At 39.7% G+C, this 16,939-nt stretch overlaps 1 protein-coding gene across 2 annotated transcripts in view; it reads left to right on the top strand.

The window, feature by feature from the left end:
* Positions 1 to 16,939, top strand: part of LOC137336197 (lysine-specific histone demethylase 2) — a 77,605-nt gene that overhangs the window by 48,835 nt on the left and 11,831 nt on the right. For both annotated transcript variants that reach the window (XM_068001642.1, XM_068001641.1), the window contains 4 exons: positions 417 to 588; positions 5,445 to 5,572; positions 8,236 to 8,367; positions 12,691 to 12,765. In XM_068001642.1, the coding sequence (XP_067857743.1) occupies positions 417 to 588; positions 5,445 to 5,572; positions 8,236 to 8,367; positions 12,691 to 12,765 (507 nt within the window). The remainder of the gene's footprint in view (positions 1 to 416; positions 589 to 5,444; positions 5,573 to 8,235; positions 8,368 to 12,690; positions 12,766 to 16,939) is intronic.

Genomic DNA, 16,939 nt, shown 5'->3' with positions numbered 1-16,939 from the left:
AAAGTTTAATCTCAGGGCTGTGCAAATATTTTTCTATGAAGCAATGTACAGGAATGGGCCCAGATATTGCTTTACAATTTCTCTCTCCATGTTGGGCATTGCCTGGATGTCACTTAGTTCTTCTCTCCTTCCTCACTGCCCCCCCCAAACACACACACACACACACACACACACACACACACACACACACACACTGAGATTTGGAAACTGCAAACATGAGCCTACACCTCGCAATCTTGTGACACAGCACTCTTTGCGATACCAATTTCCTGCAATATTGCATCATCATGTGAAATGGATTCCTAGTTGTCTTAGTGCTAAAAGGGGCTATGATAGGAGTCTAAATTTTATTTGTTGCGAAACAAATTTTCCTGTATAAGCTTTGTTGAACTCTTTGAAACTATTTTCTACTTCAGCTTGGAAGTAAGATGCACAAATTGGGGGATAGGTGTGACCTAATAGAAGAAGGTGGAAGGGTGGCTGACCCCACCATTGACAAATGCATTGACTTCCATTTCAATGCCATGCTGGATGTCGTAGCGGAATGGAGGAAGGACAAGAAACAATTCCAAGATGTACCTCTTGGAGGTGGGTTGCCTTCAGTTGTGGCTTTCATGAGTGTAGTTTAGAGTTTGAAGAATTAGTGGTATTGGGCCTTGAAAGGACCACCACAAGAAAAAAAACACCACGGTAAGGATTCCATTTGTTTAGAAATTGCAAACATCTAAATATCACTATCACTACCAGGGCTTGTATAATCACTTGACCAATTTGGAATTTGCAATAAAATATTTTCTGTTTTGTAAAAGAAGGTGAAAAATAGATGGATCCAAAAAATATCAAAACTGGTTACAAAAGGCTGTGTGCAGGACAAATTTTTTGTTTGTTGTGTTGTAAAATTGAACAATTCACCTTAGGCTTATGTAGCTGGCACTTGTTTCTTGTTCCTTAGTAATGCTATACAGTACATCCAAAAACTTAATTCTCCTGATATTGTGGGAAGGCTCAACCACCCCTCCCTCCCATGTGCCCAAGAATGTTCCTTGTACATATGTTATATCCCATCCCAAACTTACGGAGGAACCCGAATCTCTGAGTTAACAGGATGTATTGATGAATTTTAACTAGGCTTAATTTTGATAGTTACTGCTGCACATGCACAAACTATATTTTTGTTCCTTCCATACAGAAATTGGGAATAAATTATGTACATTTTCTGCGCCCCCGCACCCCCTGACATTGCACTTGATGCACAATAACTTCTATCTGGGAAACCCAGGTACATTTTTTTTATAAAAACAACTGTACATCCTAAGAATGTACAAGTTTCCAAGGAGGTAAGGATAGCTTCTCAGTATGTTATTGTATGTTTTCAGTTGCAGAAAGCTCGAGGAAAAAGATTACATTTTGGGCACAAATTTAAAGATTCAGAGGCTGCCTATATTGTGCAGTCTTGTTATTCATTGATTACTCTCTTTCTCCCTGCTCCAGAACAGCAGTCCTGTGGTGCATTGAGAGATCCTGTTGTTTCCATATTTGCCCTCCTAACTAAGCAAAGAATGTTTATTTGCCTTGCATGGAAGCTAATGCCCTTTAATAGGGCTAGTAACCACATCATTCTATTCATGTGTAGCCTTTCTAATCCTAAAGAATGATATAGAATTACATAGAATGTGCAGCACAGAAACAGGCCATTCGGCCCAACAGGTCCATGTCGATGTTTATGCTCCACACGAGCCTCTTCCCTCCCTACTTCATCTAACCCTATCAGCATATCCTTCTATTCCTTTCTCCCTCGTGTTTATCTAGCTTTCTCTTAAATATGTCTATAAATATGTCTATGCTAGTCGCCTCAACTACTCCATTTGTTGGCGAGTTCCACATTCCAAATGCTCTTTGGGTAAAGAGGTTTCTCCTGAATTCCCTATTGGATTTATTAGTGACTATTTTATATTTATGGCCCCTCGTTCTGGTCTTCCACCCCACCCCCCCTATCAAACCCTTTCATAATCTTAAAGACCTCTATCAGGTCACCCCTCAGTTTTCTCTTTTCTAGAGAAAAGAGCCCCAGCCTGTTCAATCTTTCTTGATAGGTATAACCTCTCAGTGTTGGTATCATCCTAGTAAATCTTTTTTTGCACCTTTTCCAGTGCCTCTATATTATTTTTATAATATGGAGACCAGAACTGTTCACAGTACTCCGTGTGGTCTAACCAAGGTTTGTTACAAGTTTAATATAACTTCTCTACTTTTCAATTCTATCCCTCTAGAAATGAACCCCAGAGCTTGATTTGCTTTTTTTTATGGCCTTATTAACCTGCATCGCTACTTTTAGTGATTTGTGTATCTGTACCCCTAGATCCCTCTGCTTCTCTACCCCATCTAGACCCTTATTATCTAAGCAGTATGTGGCCCCCTTATTTTTCCTACCAAAATGTAATACCTCACACGTATATATTGAAATTCATTTGCGAATTACACTGCCATTCTGAATGTTTATTGATGTCTTCCTGTATTTTGTCGCAGTCCTTCTTGGTGTTAACTATACCCCCCAATTTGGTGTCGCCTGGAATCGGAAGTACAATTTCAAAATTTGCAGAATCCAAATCGTTTATGTAAATGGTGAACGACGGTGGTCCCAGCACCGATCCTTTTGGAACACCACTTCCCACCTTTTGCCAGTCTGAGTAACTACCCTTAACCCCTACTCTCTGTTTTCTGTTTTGTAGCCAGCTTGCTATCCATTCTGCTACTTGTACCCTGACTCCACATGCTCTGACCTTAGTCATGAGTCTACTTTACGGTACCTTATCAAAGGCATATTGAAAATCCAAATATATTACATGTACTGAATTACCCTTATCTACACTTTCTGTTACTTCAAAGAATTCAGTAAGGTTGGTCAAGCAATTTGAAATCTGTGCTGACCTTATTATATTTTTGTTTTCTAGATATTTTTCTATTACATCTTTCAGTAAGGATTCCATTATCTTTCCTACCACTGATGTCAAGCTAATTGGTCTATAGTTCCCTAGACTGATTCTATCTCCCCTTTTAAATATAGGAATCACATTAGCTGTGTGCCAGTCCTCTAACACTATTCCCCTTTCTAATGAATTTTTATATATATGTAATAGTGCCTCTGCCATCTGTTCCCTAACTTCTTTAAATATGCTTGGATGCAATCCACTGGGACCAGGGGTTTTATCCTCTTTAACTTTGATTAGTTTATCTGTTATCTCCCCCCTTTCTAACTTAAATGTCTTTATATCTTTTTTGATTTCTTCTAGTGTCATGCCTACCATGTTAGTCTCCCTAGTAAATGCTGAGGCACAGTAATTATTTAATATTTCTGCCATTTCTCTAAGAACTATTAGAAGAGGCACATTTTTCTTTTGTTTGAGAATCTCCGAAACTTGAATGAATTTTTAAATTTTCAGCAAAGTCACCGCAGGAGTTAGTGTTCATACTTCCATATGTTGGTTGCTTTGATCTTGATCCAAAGTCTATTTAGAAAGCAGCAAATTTGCTTTCTGTTTTGTGGAAAACTCCATTCCTGTCAATAACTGTAGCTAGATAAATGAGAGCTTATTTCAGGCCCATTGTTTTTAAATTTAATTGGGTTAAATTTCATACACTATTTTGATATCTCTACTGAGTGCTCATGAAATAAATTAATCAGCTTGCGGCATCTCAGTTGCTCAGAATGAATGCATTGTATAGTCTGGTTCTGAACTGTACAGGTCAGGAAGGTCCCAAGTTTAATTCCTGACCTTTGTTGATGTAGCATCACACTATCAGCTAGAATCAGCTAAAGAAGCTGCACCAGTTTTCAGGATAGGGAGAGGAAACAGTAAACCAGGTTACCCAGTACTGATCATTGTCCTGGGCTGAAAACTCTTTGTGAGTGGAGCTTGAATGAGGACAAGAGGTGGTTGGCTGTGTTATCCCAATATTCACTGTCCAGTCTCAGATGAAGAATTGCTACTTAGCTGAGGTATTGATGATCTGCCAGCACCTATGGAACTGTAAGCTAGCATGGCTCAGTGTCTTTAGGAGAAGCAGGGAGAAAATTGGACTCATGGTGGAAATATGCTACAGATTTTATAAGTATCTTAAAATCTCAAGCACTTGACGAAACACACTAGGTCAATCTAAGAGACCAGTGTTCCTGTTCAATCTTAATAGGTCTTGGGATACAGGGTACAGATAAGGAACTGTCGACTAAATTCAACAGGGTGATCTTTTCCTACATCCTCAGGTGTGCCAATGACTCAGATCTTTTGCTTCTGGCTTGATTTGCTGTATCATTGGTCCTGTTCTTGTGCAAGTTAGTTCTGCCACTTGGTCCATTGCTACAATTACAATCTGATCCTGAAGCTCATTTTTCCCCAAAGCAGACAATTTATTTTAAATATTATCAGACTAGGTTTTAATTTGCTTTAAAGAAGCATGAATCATATCTCACTTTTCAAGAGAACTCATCCCACATATTAACTACTATTTCAGACATAGGTTGGTTATTGCCATCAGCAGGACTGGTTACCAGCACCTTTTTTTTTGCAAATGCACAAATAGCAGTTTTTCTAAGAATTTAGCAGTGAACATGTAAATTATTAGTCAATCCTTTGTGGCATTGCACATGGGAGGTCAAAACCAGGGCAACAGAATTAGAGGATGGGGGATAATTGGGCTAGGGCATATATTTTGTCCTTATATTTCATGAATATTTAATGTGTTAATCTTTTTGTCTGCCCACATTTCCTATCTCTTTTCCCATTATAAATTCTTATGTTAGTCTTTATAATGGAAACTACCTATATAAACTTGCATATTGTACGCTTCCCGCCAGTGGTGGCACTGCAGCATTTGAGTCAAATTTTAGGAAGTCTTCTCTATATTGGGAAGACCAATATGGTTTTCTGAACATAGAGGAGACCGCTTAAAATTTGGGTGACTGCTTCACCGAAAGTCTTTGCTGAGCAAACCATTTTACTATTTGACCATTGAGCACTTTCTATGGAGCACAATAACTTCCAGCACACTGCCAATGTATGCACGTCGTACCTCGTCAACAGAAGTAAACTTGACTCGATCACTGGTAGTCTGAGCACTTGCCCCACTTCCCCCTCAGCTTATCGTTAGTCCAGTGACAATGTTATGCACCAGTAGTTTAAAACATTGGCTTGAGCTCCTACTGGCTTGTTGGCAAACATAAATGCTTGACCTTCTTTAGCCACATGCTACTAGCTAAATGGGAAGTTGGAACAACATAATAAAGCATTCCATTTATCATTGGTGTTCTTTGATGGTCAGTTCACTAGAAAAGCTTAATGATATTGAATTCTGAGTACTACTGCTGGCTTATTGTTATTATCCAAATTAAGCCCTTGAAGGAATATGAGGAGTGTTGTGACTGATGCCAAGTTCTTTTCTGTAAGCAGAAAAGATTGAGGAGATCTACAAAACTTTTATCCAGGAATCTGGAGTCCAGTTCAGTGATCTAGAAGCCAAAGTGCTACAGTTTCATCTTGGCAATCTTGAATATGCTTGTGGTAGCAACCTGCAGCAGGTAAGAAACTAACTGTTAATGAATATTATGAATTTCATAGAAATGTATGAACAATAATGTGAAAGCAGAAAATGTTGGAAATACATATTATGGTATCATGTGATGTATAAAACAAATGTATTCTTCTGCTGATGTTTAGGTGTATGTCTCCTTTAAGGCTAGAAAAACTGATTAACATTGCATAAACACTAGAAGAGTTCATACACAGGTTAGCCAACAAGCTGCAGACATTGTGGCTCTGGTATTTTCAATGATCAATGGTTTGTACATTTGGGGGCCTTGATATCTTGGAATAGTAGGAAGGGGTGCTAGGACCTGGGAGCACAAGTGTTGCTGTGGAGGATGTTAGAACAATGGGAAGTGGAAGGTGTACTTTGGCAGCAGTGGGTAGGATGCTCGAATCTGAGAACATTGGATGAGGGACAACTGGGAGGGGTATCCTGGGGTCTGTGATCATTGAGAGTAGTCGGGAAGTTGGCCCAGGAGCAATGGGGGGTGTATAAGGACTATAATGGGGTCCCTGGGATTTGGTGATGTGGGCAAGGCTGGGATCTGGCAGTATTTTGGTAGAGGGGGCTGCAGGAAAATGGAGCCTGTAAGCCTTCATCAGTCCTTCCTTGTATCCCATAATTTTTAAAATGCAAATTAGCCAGTACTGTGCCAGGAGTTGTGCCTTTTATTGTTTAAAGCATTTAGTGCTTCATATCTTTAGACTGTATCTCAGCAAATACAGCATAAGCATGCTGTGTAGTTCAAATAACCAAGACTAGTCACCCTGCTGGGAAAGGTGCTAGAGACAATTTGCCTCTGGCCCTAGAAAGACCGAATTGTCGAGTTACTAGCTCTGACTCAGGAACCAGAATTAATTTATTTTTTGAAGTGCTTACGATGCTTTTATTAGTAAAAGTGCAATACGTGATTTTGAAGAACTTGGTCAGTTCCCAGATCATGGCATTTCTTGGTGAATACAGAGTGGGTAGAGGACAAAGGTTGTCTGCAGGCAAGTCAGGAGTAGCGAGAAGGTGCTGACTGAGCAGGTCGAAAAAGGGTAGTGGCCAAAAGCAGGGGTGGGCAGAGATGGCAGATGCTCAGGTTGAGCAAGAGGTCTGATTTTCACTGTCGGATAAATGGAGCCGTTGAGGACAGTGCCACCTGCAGCTGGGAGTTGTAACTGAACAGCTTGAGGAACTAGAGCTGGAGTGAGTAAGGAAATGTAATCACTGAAAGAACTTATAGAAAATTAAACGATTTGGTATCAGTTTGTGGTTGTTGCTGTTGTTGATTTGTAGCTTTTCCTACCTTTGTGATAGTGGTTATTTGAACCAATCACAATTTTACTTTACCTCTAAATCATAGAATGGTACAGCATAGAAAGAGGCCATTCGGCCCATTGTGCCTGTGCTGGCACGGTTGAGGTATGATGCCTTGGTATGTGTACTACTATGGACACTGCTTAGATACAGGACATCTAGCTCTGTAGATAGATATGTGCATTAATTTATGTATATAATTAATTTCATTTGTCCAGTGTGTATCTTTGAATTAAATCTTTTTTCTTTTGGAATATTTTGTCGTGCCATACAATTTGATGTCATCTGACATATCCTTATTTATATTATGAACAGTACTGGTCTTGGAACTAATCTCTGGGCACTGCTGTCAACAGGTCTGCATTTCGAACTTCATATTACTAGCCTCCATTTCAAATCATCTAATTGATGGTCCTGACCCTATTCTAGTCTCCAAATCCTTGTGTCATCTGCAGTTGAATGCTGCACGCTAGATCAACGATGGCCTCTTTCCTGTTTCTCTCTTCTCCCTCTTTAAGATGCTTATCAGGGAGTAATCGCGCACCAGTTCCATGAATTTGCCTTCCCCAATTCCATTTCAGTTCTCAGTAACTGAAATTGGATATGATCAACACCCTCCATTTTCTCGTGCACTTCTTGCTTGAGTAAAATCCATATCAATATTTTTCTTCTTTTTGCCAAGGCGATCTACAGCAATTCAGTTATTAACTTCCTTCTCTTGGTGTTGCAGGTTTCTACCTAAATTGCCTTGGACTGCCATTCATCTCTGGTTATATTGGTTTTTAAAAATTTGATAAATCTGTCAAATCCTCTCTTACAAGTGAGCCCTTTTGCTTTCCCCAGTGCAGCTTTCACCTCCCAACATGAGCGCATACAAAATTATTCTTTCTATCCATTCTGAACCACACTGTATGAAACCCGTATCCATTATTTAGTTTCAGCCAGACCTGTGTATGGAGAGAAAGGTGGCTACAATTGGCATAACAACCTAAAATATCTTGTACCTTGTTCCTTATTGTAGTGCAAAAATAAATATTATACTGAGATTCTACTGATCAGCATCTATTTTATCTCAATGTTACATCTTTTTCTCCTCATTGTGACCAACATTAAATCACACCAGAAATAATAGTGTGTACTACATATTTTTTTAAAGATCAAAATGAGATGCAGATAGTTGCAAAAGGCCAACTTGTACCATATTGTGTTACAGCACGATTACAAAGCTATGTTATTACTATTTGCCCTTATTGAGACCCAAGGTATACCTGTACACAATTGTCTATTTGTAAAAAGGTCAGAGGTACAAGTATTTTTTTTCTGTTTGTAATTAACTTCTAATTTTCGTTGCAGGTATCTGCTCGTTCCTGGGACCATAATGAGTTTTTTGCCCAGTTTGCAGGTGATCACACGCTCTTCACAGCAGGTTATTCTGCTATCATCAATAAACTAGGTGATGGTCTGGACATTCGACATAATACTCCAGTAAGTTTTGGATCTTACCATATGGCAGTCTTATTTTTAAAAATCAAGCCAGTAAAAACCTGAGCAGTTTATTGTGATGGTGATAACAGAATATATTTTTAAAGGAGGTTAAGCGTCAGGTTTTCTGTTAGTTCCATTAGATATGTGCCTTGCCAAATGTGTTGAATTTTAATAGAGTGGTATCATCAAAGCAGTTAATGTTTAGTTTGTTGATGATGGCTGTCTGCAGTTGTAGTTCTACATGTCCTGCACTTCTGAACTCTGCATTTGCTGAAATTGTTCACTTCCCAGCAAGCTTATTTTCTATATTGGCAGTTTTGTCCCCGAGAAATTCAGCTGCTCCAAACTTTGTGACTTGCTGCCTCCTGCTGAATTGCCTGTTAGTTGCCTGACTAATATCTTACTCTAATGCCACCTCTAATCTCTGTGAGGAACACTTGTCGAGTGTCGTCTAGGGTGGATTTTCTCTATGTTTAGCAAAAGACTGTGAAATTTGATTTCCTTCAGACCTCTTTATTCAGCGAGTAATGAGGAGTGGACTAAAATACTCGGGTGGAATGTGGAAAATTCAATAATTTTTGCCTTTCAGTTTTTTTTTGAAGAAAATTAAATACTCTTCGGTGCAGTTGCATTGATACCTTCAAATATTTTGAACCAGACCGAGATGAGCTTCCGACCACACATCCGCTCCATCACCAAGACCACCTACTGCCACCTCCGTAACATCGCCCATCTCTGCCCCTGCCTCAGCTCCTGCTATTGAAACCCTCATCCATGCTTTGTTACCTCTAGATTGGACTATTCCAATGCTCTCCTGGTTGGCCTCCCAACTTCCACCCTCCATAAACTTGAGCCCATCCAAAACTCTTCTGTTTGCATCCTAACTCGCACCAAGTCCCGTTCTCCCATCACCCCTGTGCTTGCTGACCTACATTGACTCCCGGTCCGGGAATGCCTCGGTTTTAAAATTCTCATCCTTGTTTTCAAATTCCTCCTGGTCTCGCCCCTCCCTATCCCTGTAACCTCCTCCAGCCCTACAACCCACCGAGATCTCTGCGCTCCTCCAATTCTTGCCTCTTGCGTATCCCCAATTTTAATCACTCTACCATTGGTGGCCGTGCCTTCAGCTGCCTAGGCCTTAAACTCTGGAATTTCCTCCCTAAACCTCTCCACCTCTCCTCCTTTAAGACGCTCCTTAAAACTTATCTCTTTGACCAAGCTTTGGTCACCTGTCCTAATACCTCCTTATGTGGCTTGGTGTCAAATTTTGTTTGGTAACGCTCCTGTGAAGCATCTTGGGATGTTTTACTACGTTGAAGGCGCTATATAAATGCAAGTTGTTGTTCATGTTAAATACTGTTCTCTATGCACTGGTATTTATTTGTGATGACTACACAAAGTGTCTTCAAAACTGGTTGTAGAGTTGGAAGCTTATTCTAAAGGAATTAAAAAGAACTTGCTTTTCAAGGTCACTTTCATGCCTCTGGACATCCCAAAGCGTTTCACAGCTAATGAAGTACTTTTCAAGTGTAGTCACTGTTGTAATTTGGGGAAACACAGTATCTATTAAATGGTAAATAGATAAATTACCAATTGTAAGGATAGACAATAGATCTACAGTAATTACAGATTTTACTATTCCTCCTTGTAATATTGAAAAATAATTTTGTCTCCTGCACTAATACTCAATGTAAAATGGATCTGAAACATGGTCTGAAACATGAGCTTCACTCACTCACCTGACGAAGGAGGTAAACTCCGAAAGCTTGTGATTTTCAAATAAAACTGTTGGACTATAACCTGGTGTTGTAAGATTCCTTACATTTGTCCACCCCAGTCCATCACCGGCATCTCCACATCATTCATGATTTTGAACACCTATCAAGTCTCCTCCCAACCTTCTCTGTTCCAAGGAGAACAATTCCAGCCTCTGCATTCTATCCATGTAATTTAAGTCCCTCATCCCTGGAATCATTCTAGTTATTTCCTCTGCACCCTCTCTAAGGCGTACACATCCTTCCTAAAGTGCGGTGCCCAGAACTGGACACAATACTCCAGTTGTAGCCGAACCAGTGTTTTATAAAAGTTCATCATGACTTCCTTGCTTTTGTACTCTGTTTATAAAGCCCAGGATCCCGTATGCTTTTTTAACCGCTTTCTCAACCTGCCCTGCCACCTTCAACGATTTATGCACATACGCCCCAGATCCCTCTGTTCCTCCACCCCTTTTAGAATTGTTCCCTCTAGTTTATATTGCCTCTCCTCATTTTTCCTACCGAAATGCATCACCTCGCATTTTTCTGCGTTAAACTTTATCTGCCACGTGTCTGCCCATGCCACCATCCTTTTCTGGGAACAAATTAATCTTATGCTAATGTCTGAATGAACTGAGACATTTGCCCATCTATGAATAACAACCAACTAATTGCTGCTGGAAGAATCCAGTTGTCGCCTATTAGTGACAGCACTGTGAAAAGAACGAGAAAAGTAAACATGATTACAGCCTAAATTATTTAGTTTTTAGTGCACCTTGTTTTAACCCCTTATGTACCAAGACAAAAAAGAAGAAGCCAATAACAATACATTCTAGACAAATATGCTTCATATTTGTCACAAGCTGTACCTGGAATTCTTGAATTTTCTTTCCCCTCCCCCATGGGCTATTATATGTCCATTAGTTTTAAGAGTCCCGAGTATGGCAAACCCTCTTCTCATTCCCTAACTTCCCTGGAGCTAACAGTCATTGCCAAGGCCCTTTTGACTTCTTTGGAATTGAGAAGTAGCAGAGTCCTCTTTCAGCTCCTAGGTGGTGGTGTTTTGAGCATTTCAAGTTCATCAAGCAATTCATTCAAGAGTTGGTGGAGAATATTGCTATGCTATGGCTCTGGCAGGTACAGTTATTGAAGATTTCCCAGAAAGTCCAGTCATCATTCTTTGGGGGATTGACTTGCATTATCCTTGTTGAAGGCAAGTAACCTTTGTGGCTTTGATCAATGTGTTTGAAGTCTTTATAGGTCTACCTGATCATTGTGAGACATAGGATAGATGTTAAGCACAAGGGCATTGTTCCCTCTGATTGAAAATCAAAGCACTTGGACCAATGGGGGTAGAGTGAAAGCCCAACATACTTCCTGAATGACGATGTCCTACCATTGTATAATGGCCAGAAGTCTCCAAACCATGGACTTCCCATGTACTTGCCCTAATTAGGACAGCACGGATGCCCATCAGAGAATCCTCCCACTGGAAGATATCTTTGTTTGCTTTGCTGTAAAGCAGGCTGCGCATGTGCCCAAGTTTAACATATGCGCTCTTCAACCCCATGACTTGCTGTTCTGTTATGTATGGCTGCGTTTTTCAGACTGTTGTCGAGAGATGCTTTGATAGGGGCTTTTTTTTGCTGACTAAGTGAAAAATCAGTTGGAGCATTCAAGTGCATCAGTAGAATTCTAGGGCTATTGCTGGAATGATGCAAAGAGGACAGTCCTGGTTCCATTTTGTGGGGACGGGAGTTGCCCTGTTCATTGACCAAAGAAAATGTCATGTCCAGCAGTACTTTCAAAACTCTGGTTTGAATTGCAAGGGACCATGGTCGGACCTGAGGCACTTGATCCAGCCAGTAGGATGGATGCAAAAAAGGCATTGCTCTGTTGCATGCTTGTGTTGTGGTAGGGAATGGAGCAAACCAGCAGCTTTATTGTGAAAGTCTGGAACCCCTAGATTCCCAGCTCAACCTTGGCTTCTGCTATCATTTACAATTATCTACTCTCTTGCAGTGAGTTTTATCGGTTCTCAACCATCCTGGTAGAGCACTCTGTTTCATAGGGGTACACAGATAAGTCCAGTGCTACAGAATATAATGCACAAACCAGTTTTGTGATCTGAAATTAAATATTAAGGAGTTTGTAAAAATGTAAGTGTATTGCAGTCATGAGTTGCCTTCTTTCAATTAAACTTGCTGTAATGACTTAATGATTATAAAACTTTTGTGAGAATGTTTTCATGCATTAATAACTTGGAGTATATCAGAAATGAATATCCACCTTGTCACTGCCAGCACAAAATGGAGCCAGAATGGAATACAAAATGAAAGCATTGAAAGGACTACAAGTTGTAATCTAATTTCAGGTTTTAGGAGCTGCAACATACTGGAAACTAACTTTTTTATGGTTTATTACTAGTTTGTATTCATACCTATGTGTCCACTATTTGCTTTAGAACCGTAGATCAAAATTGATTTTAAATATTTTTCTATCTACCCAAGTGGAAGAAATTGAGTTTTCAGATTAAATATGGAGATGTTAATCTTTTTCACCGTCACAGGTACAGACCATTAACTACTCGGGGGATGATATTCGCATTGGAACAGCTAATGGAATGTTATGGACAACTCAGAAGGTAAAATCTGTAGTAGCTTTTTATAATTAAATTGTGAACATGACTGTGCAAAGTTCACATGATCTGACCAAAAAAAAGACTCTTTTTCTGGGCACCAATCCAATTACACAAGTACCAAAAGGTTTATTAATGCTGTAGTAGTACAGAAACTGAATAATGTATGAAAGGAAGGAAATTTAAAAAAAAAATCTGGATCTAACATTCCAATAGTGCGTAATGTTATGTCAATATGGTAGAGACAAGCAAATGATTATCCTAAAATTCATAGAAATGAATAAATGGGTGGCACAATGGGATATAATGACGGCCGGGGAGCAGAGACAGATGGAGGTTCTGGTCCCACTCCACTTGGTTCCCTTCCCGGACCATGTTGAGTGGGGAGGCTGTGACGTATTGCAGAAGGCAGGGAAAATTGGAGAGGAGTCTGAGTAGTCTCACATCCACTAGAGACCAGTTGCAGGATGCACTGACAGCAATCTGGGAGCAAGTCATGTATCTGTTCCCTTTGCTGCAGGTGTCACAAGCAGTCTTCATGAACATTACAGTACAGACGTTTGCCACATTTTTTTTGAAGTTTTAAGGTGGCCATTTCTTAAATATGGGTTCTATTTTACAGCTAGATATTTTATGAACAGTTAATTTTTTAAATTTTAACATTCTGTTTGACTGGGGTCAGTGAGGCTCAGGATGAAAGAAAGTTCCCAGGAATGGTGAGAGAGGGACGGACGGACAGATGAAGAAAAGAAAGTAACTGGAGACATCAATAGCAAGAGTAAGAACTAGAAATGACACAAGAAAGACTCCAGTGGAGTTAGGAAAAGGAGAAAGAGAACATTCTGGAGATAGGAGAGAAAGCAAACTATTGATTTTCTCTGTTTAAGGCATGGTACTGACAAATTTGAATGCTTGTGGTTTTGTATGCCCATAAAGTTTGAATTCCTGTTCATTTCAAGGACCTTTGATATAACACTCAAATGTTTGGCTTTAATAATACAGCTTCTGTATAACATCCTACTAAGCATGTTTTCTGCATATTGCAGATAAGGTAACAGCACATTCTAAAGCTTGATAACTGTGCAGCTCAACAGTATAACTGCCTCATTTGGGCCAGAACTGATTGAATTATGTGAAATCAATTTCTAATTTTCTCTAACACTGCTGTTAGACATGGTCTGGTGGGGCTGGATTGATTGAAAGTGTATCTGTTCTGTATCTGTTCAATACCATTTGAAGAACCTCTATAATTCATATAATGTTTGCAATCATAAATACTTTCTAAATCCAAGAGGAAAAGGGACAGCATGTAGTTAAAATAAAACACAGCCTATTTAAACACCAATGGTCAGCAAACCTCCTAACAGACTTTATATTGCTGCATCCCGTGCAGTCGAAGCAGTTGTTTATCCAAGATACCACTTTATAATAAAATGTTAAATCTAAATAAATTGGGCAGAGCAAAGTTGACTTCAGTTTCCTCTGCCTGTTTTGGTCTCATCGAAATACAGCTGCCAGCCATGGGGAAGGGGAGATAATTTTTCTGCAGCCTCCACTAAAAATAAAACTTGCCTCATCTGGGGTCTGGACACATAAAATAATAGAATTAAAATGTCATTCAGTAGAGTGAGTCCCCAAGATCAAATGGCTCCACACACTCAAGAATGTACAGAACCCTTAGAGAGAGCTATCTAATTCGTCCTACTCCCCTGCTCTTTCCCCGTAGCCCTGTAAATTTTTTCCCTTCAAGTATTTATTCAGTTCCCTTTTGAAAGTTACTTGCTGAATCTGTTTCCACCACCCTTTCAGGCAGTGTGTTCCAGATCATAACAACTCCTGTGTGTAAAAAAAAAATGTTTCCCCATGTCGTCGCTGGTTCTTTTGCCAATCGTCTTGAATCTGTGTCCTCTGGTTACTGACTCTTCTGCCACTGGAAACAGTTTTTCCTTATTTACTCTATCAAAACCGTTCATGATTTTGAACCTCTGTCAAATCTCCTCTTAACTTTTCACTGCACTAAGGAGAATAACCCCAGCTTCTCCAATCTCTCCACATAACTGAAGTCCCTCATCCCTGGTACCATTCTATTAAATCTCTTCTGCACCCTATCTAAAGCTTTGACATCCTTCCTAAAGTGTGGTGCCCAGAATTGAACACAATACTCCAGCTGAGGCACAACCAGTATTTTATAAAGATTTAGCATAACTTCCTTGCTTTTGTACTCTGTGTCTATTAATTCACTGTTACTGTCTGCTTTCTGTCCCTTAGCCAATTTTGTATCCACACTACCACTGTCCCGTTAATCCCATGGGCTTTAATTTTGTTAACAAGTCTATTATGTGGTACTTTACCAATTGCCTTTCGATAGTCCATATACACATCAACCGCACTACCCTCTGTTACTTCATCAAATAACTCAATCAAGTCAGTCAAACACGATTTTCCTTTAACAAATCCATGCTGACTTTCATTTATTAGCCCGTACTTTTCCAAGTGCTAATTAATAAAGTCCCAGATTATTGTGTCTCAAAATTTCCCCACCACCGACATTAGGCTGACTGGCTTGTAATTGCCAAGTTTACCCTTCCCTTTTTTGAACAGGGGTGTAACATTTGCAATCCTCCAGTCCTCTGGCACCGCCCCCACATCTAATGAGGATTGGAAGATTGTGGCCAGAGCCTCAGCAATTTCCACCCGTACTTCCCTCAGTAACCGAGGATGCATCTCATCTGGACTGGCTGACATTTCTACTTTGAGTACAGCTAACCTTTTAAGTACCTCCTCTTTATCTATTTTTATCCTATCCAATATTGTTACTACCTCCTCCTTTATTGCTACATTGGCAGCATCCTCTTCTTTAATGAAGACCGTGCAAAGTATTTATTTAATACCTCAGCCATGCCCTCTGCCTCCACCAGATCTCCGTTTTTGTCCCTAACTGGCCCCACCTTTCCTTTGACTACCCTTTTACTATTTATATGTTAATAAAAGACTTTTGGGTTCCCTTTATGTTAGCTGCTAATCTATTTTCGTACTCTCTCTTCGCCTCTCATTCCCTTTTTTAGATCTCCTCTGTACTTTCTGTATTTAGCTTGTTTCTCTACTATATTATGAACTTTACGTTTGTCATAAGCCTCCATTTTCTGTTTCATTTTAATCTCTATATCTTTAGTCATCCAGGGAGTTCTAGCTTTGGATGCCCTTCCTTTCCCCCTTGTGAGAATGTGTCTGCTCTGTACCTGAACCATCTCCTTGAAGGCTTCCCATTTTTCAATTACTGTTTGGCCTATCAATTTATAATTCCAATCCATCTTGGTAAGATCCCTTTTTAACTCTCTGAAATTAGCCGTCCTCCAATTAAGTATTTTTATGCATGATTGTTCCTTGTCTTTTTCCATAACTATTCTCAGCCAAATGACATTATGATCACTGTTCCCCAAATGCTCCCCCACTGCAACATGCTCTATTTGCCCCACTTCATTCCCCAGAACTAGATCCAGCACCACTTCCTTCCTCCCATCTGGCCGTGCTACACCTGACCTCAATGTTTCATGCTGACAGTGGATGCCTAAAATGGGAAGAGTTCTATTCCCAGTACTGAAATCCCTCATTTTTAGCACTTTTTTATTTTGAAGGGGATAAACGATGGTGATCGATGCCGATTTTACCATTCTTGTCCCATCATTGCATACAGCATAGAGCAGATTTGTCTGCCCTAATAAGCAAGAGGAAAATAGTTAATTAGACCCAAGGTTTCATCCTAATATCCTTAATTTAGTGCTACATAAACTCAGATGCCTATCTTTTTTGAACCCATGGCTTCTTGTGACTTAAATTCCTATCTTGAAAATGGCATTTCCCATTGCTTTGATTTTAGATTGAGGAACAAATGAATTACAGGTTCTGGTAGCAAATCTGGTGAATAGGAATTGAGCTGCCTCTGGGTTTCATCCTAAACTCCTTCCTTAAGTTTTTAGAATTCTTCGAGATGTTCCTTTGCACACATACCCAACATGCAAATTGTGCAGGGTGGCAACCAATAGTAGGAAAAAGAACAGTTGATCTCTTCTAAATTGTTGAAACAAGTTATTAAATGCTTAATAATATTAAGTTTGTTTTAAATGCCTAAATGGTGTACAATGCCCCGTTTAATTGACTGTTAATTGTTGGGTATTCTCTT

Source organism: Heptranchias perlo, chromosome 2 (assembly GCF_035084215.1).
Source record: "Heptranchias perlo isolate sHepPer1 chromosome 2, sHepPer1.hap1, whole genome shotgun sequence".
Taxonomy (NCBI): domain Eukaryota; kingdom Metazoa; phylum Chordata; class Chondrichthyes; order Hexanchiformes; family Hexanchidae; genus Heptranchias; species Heptranchias perlo.
The sequence above is the reverse complement of the archived record's forward strand: the minus strand, read 5'-3'. Positions and strand labels throughout refer to the sequence as shown.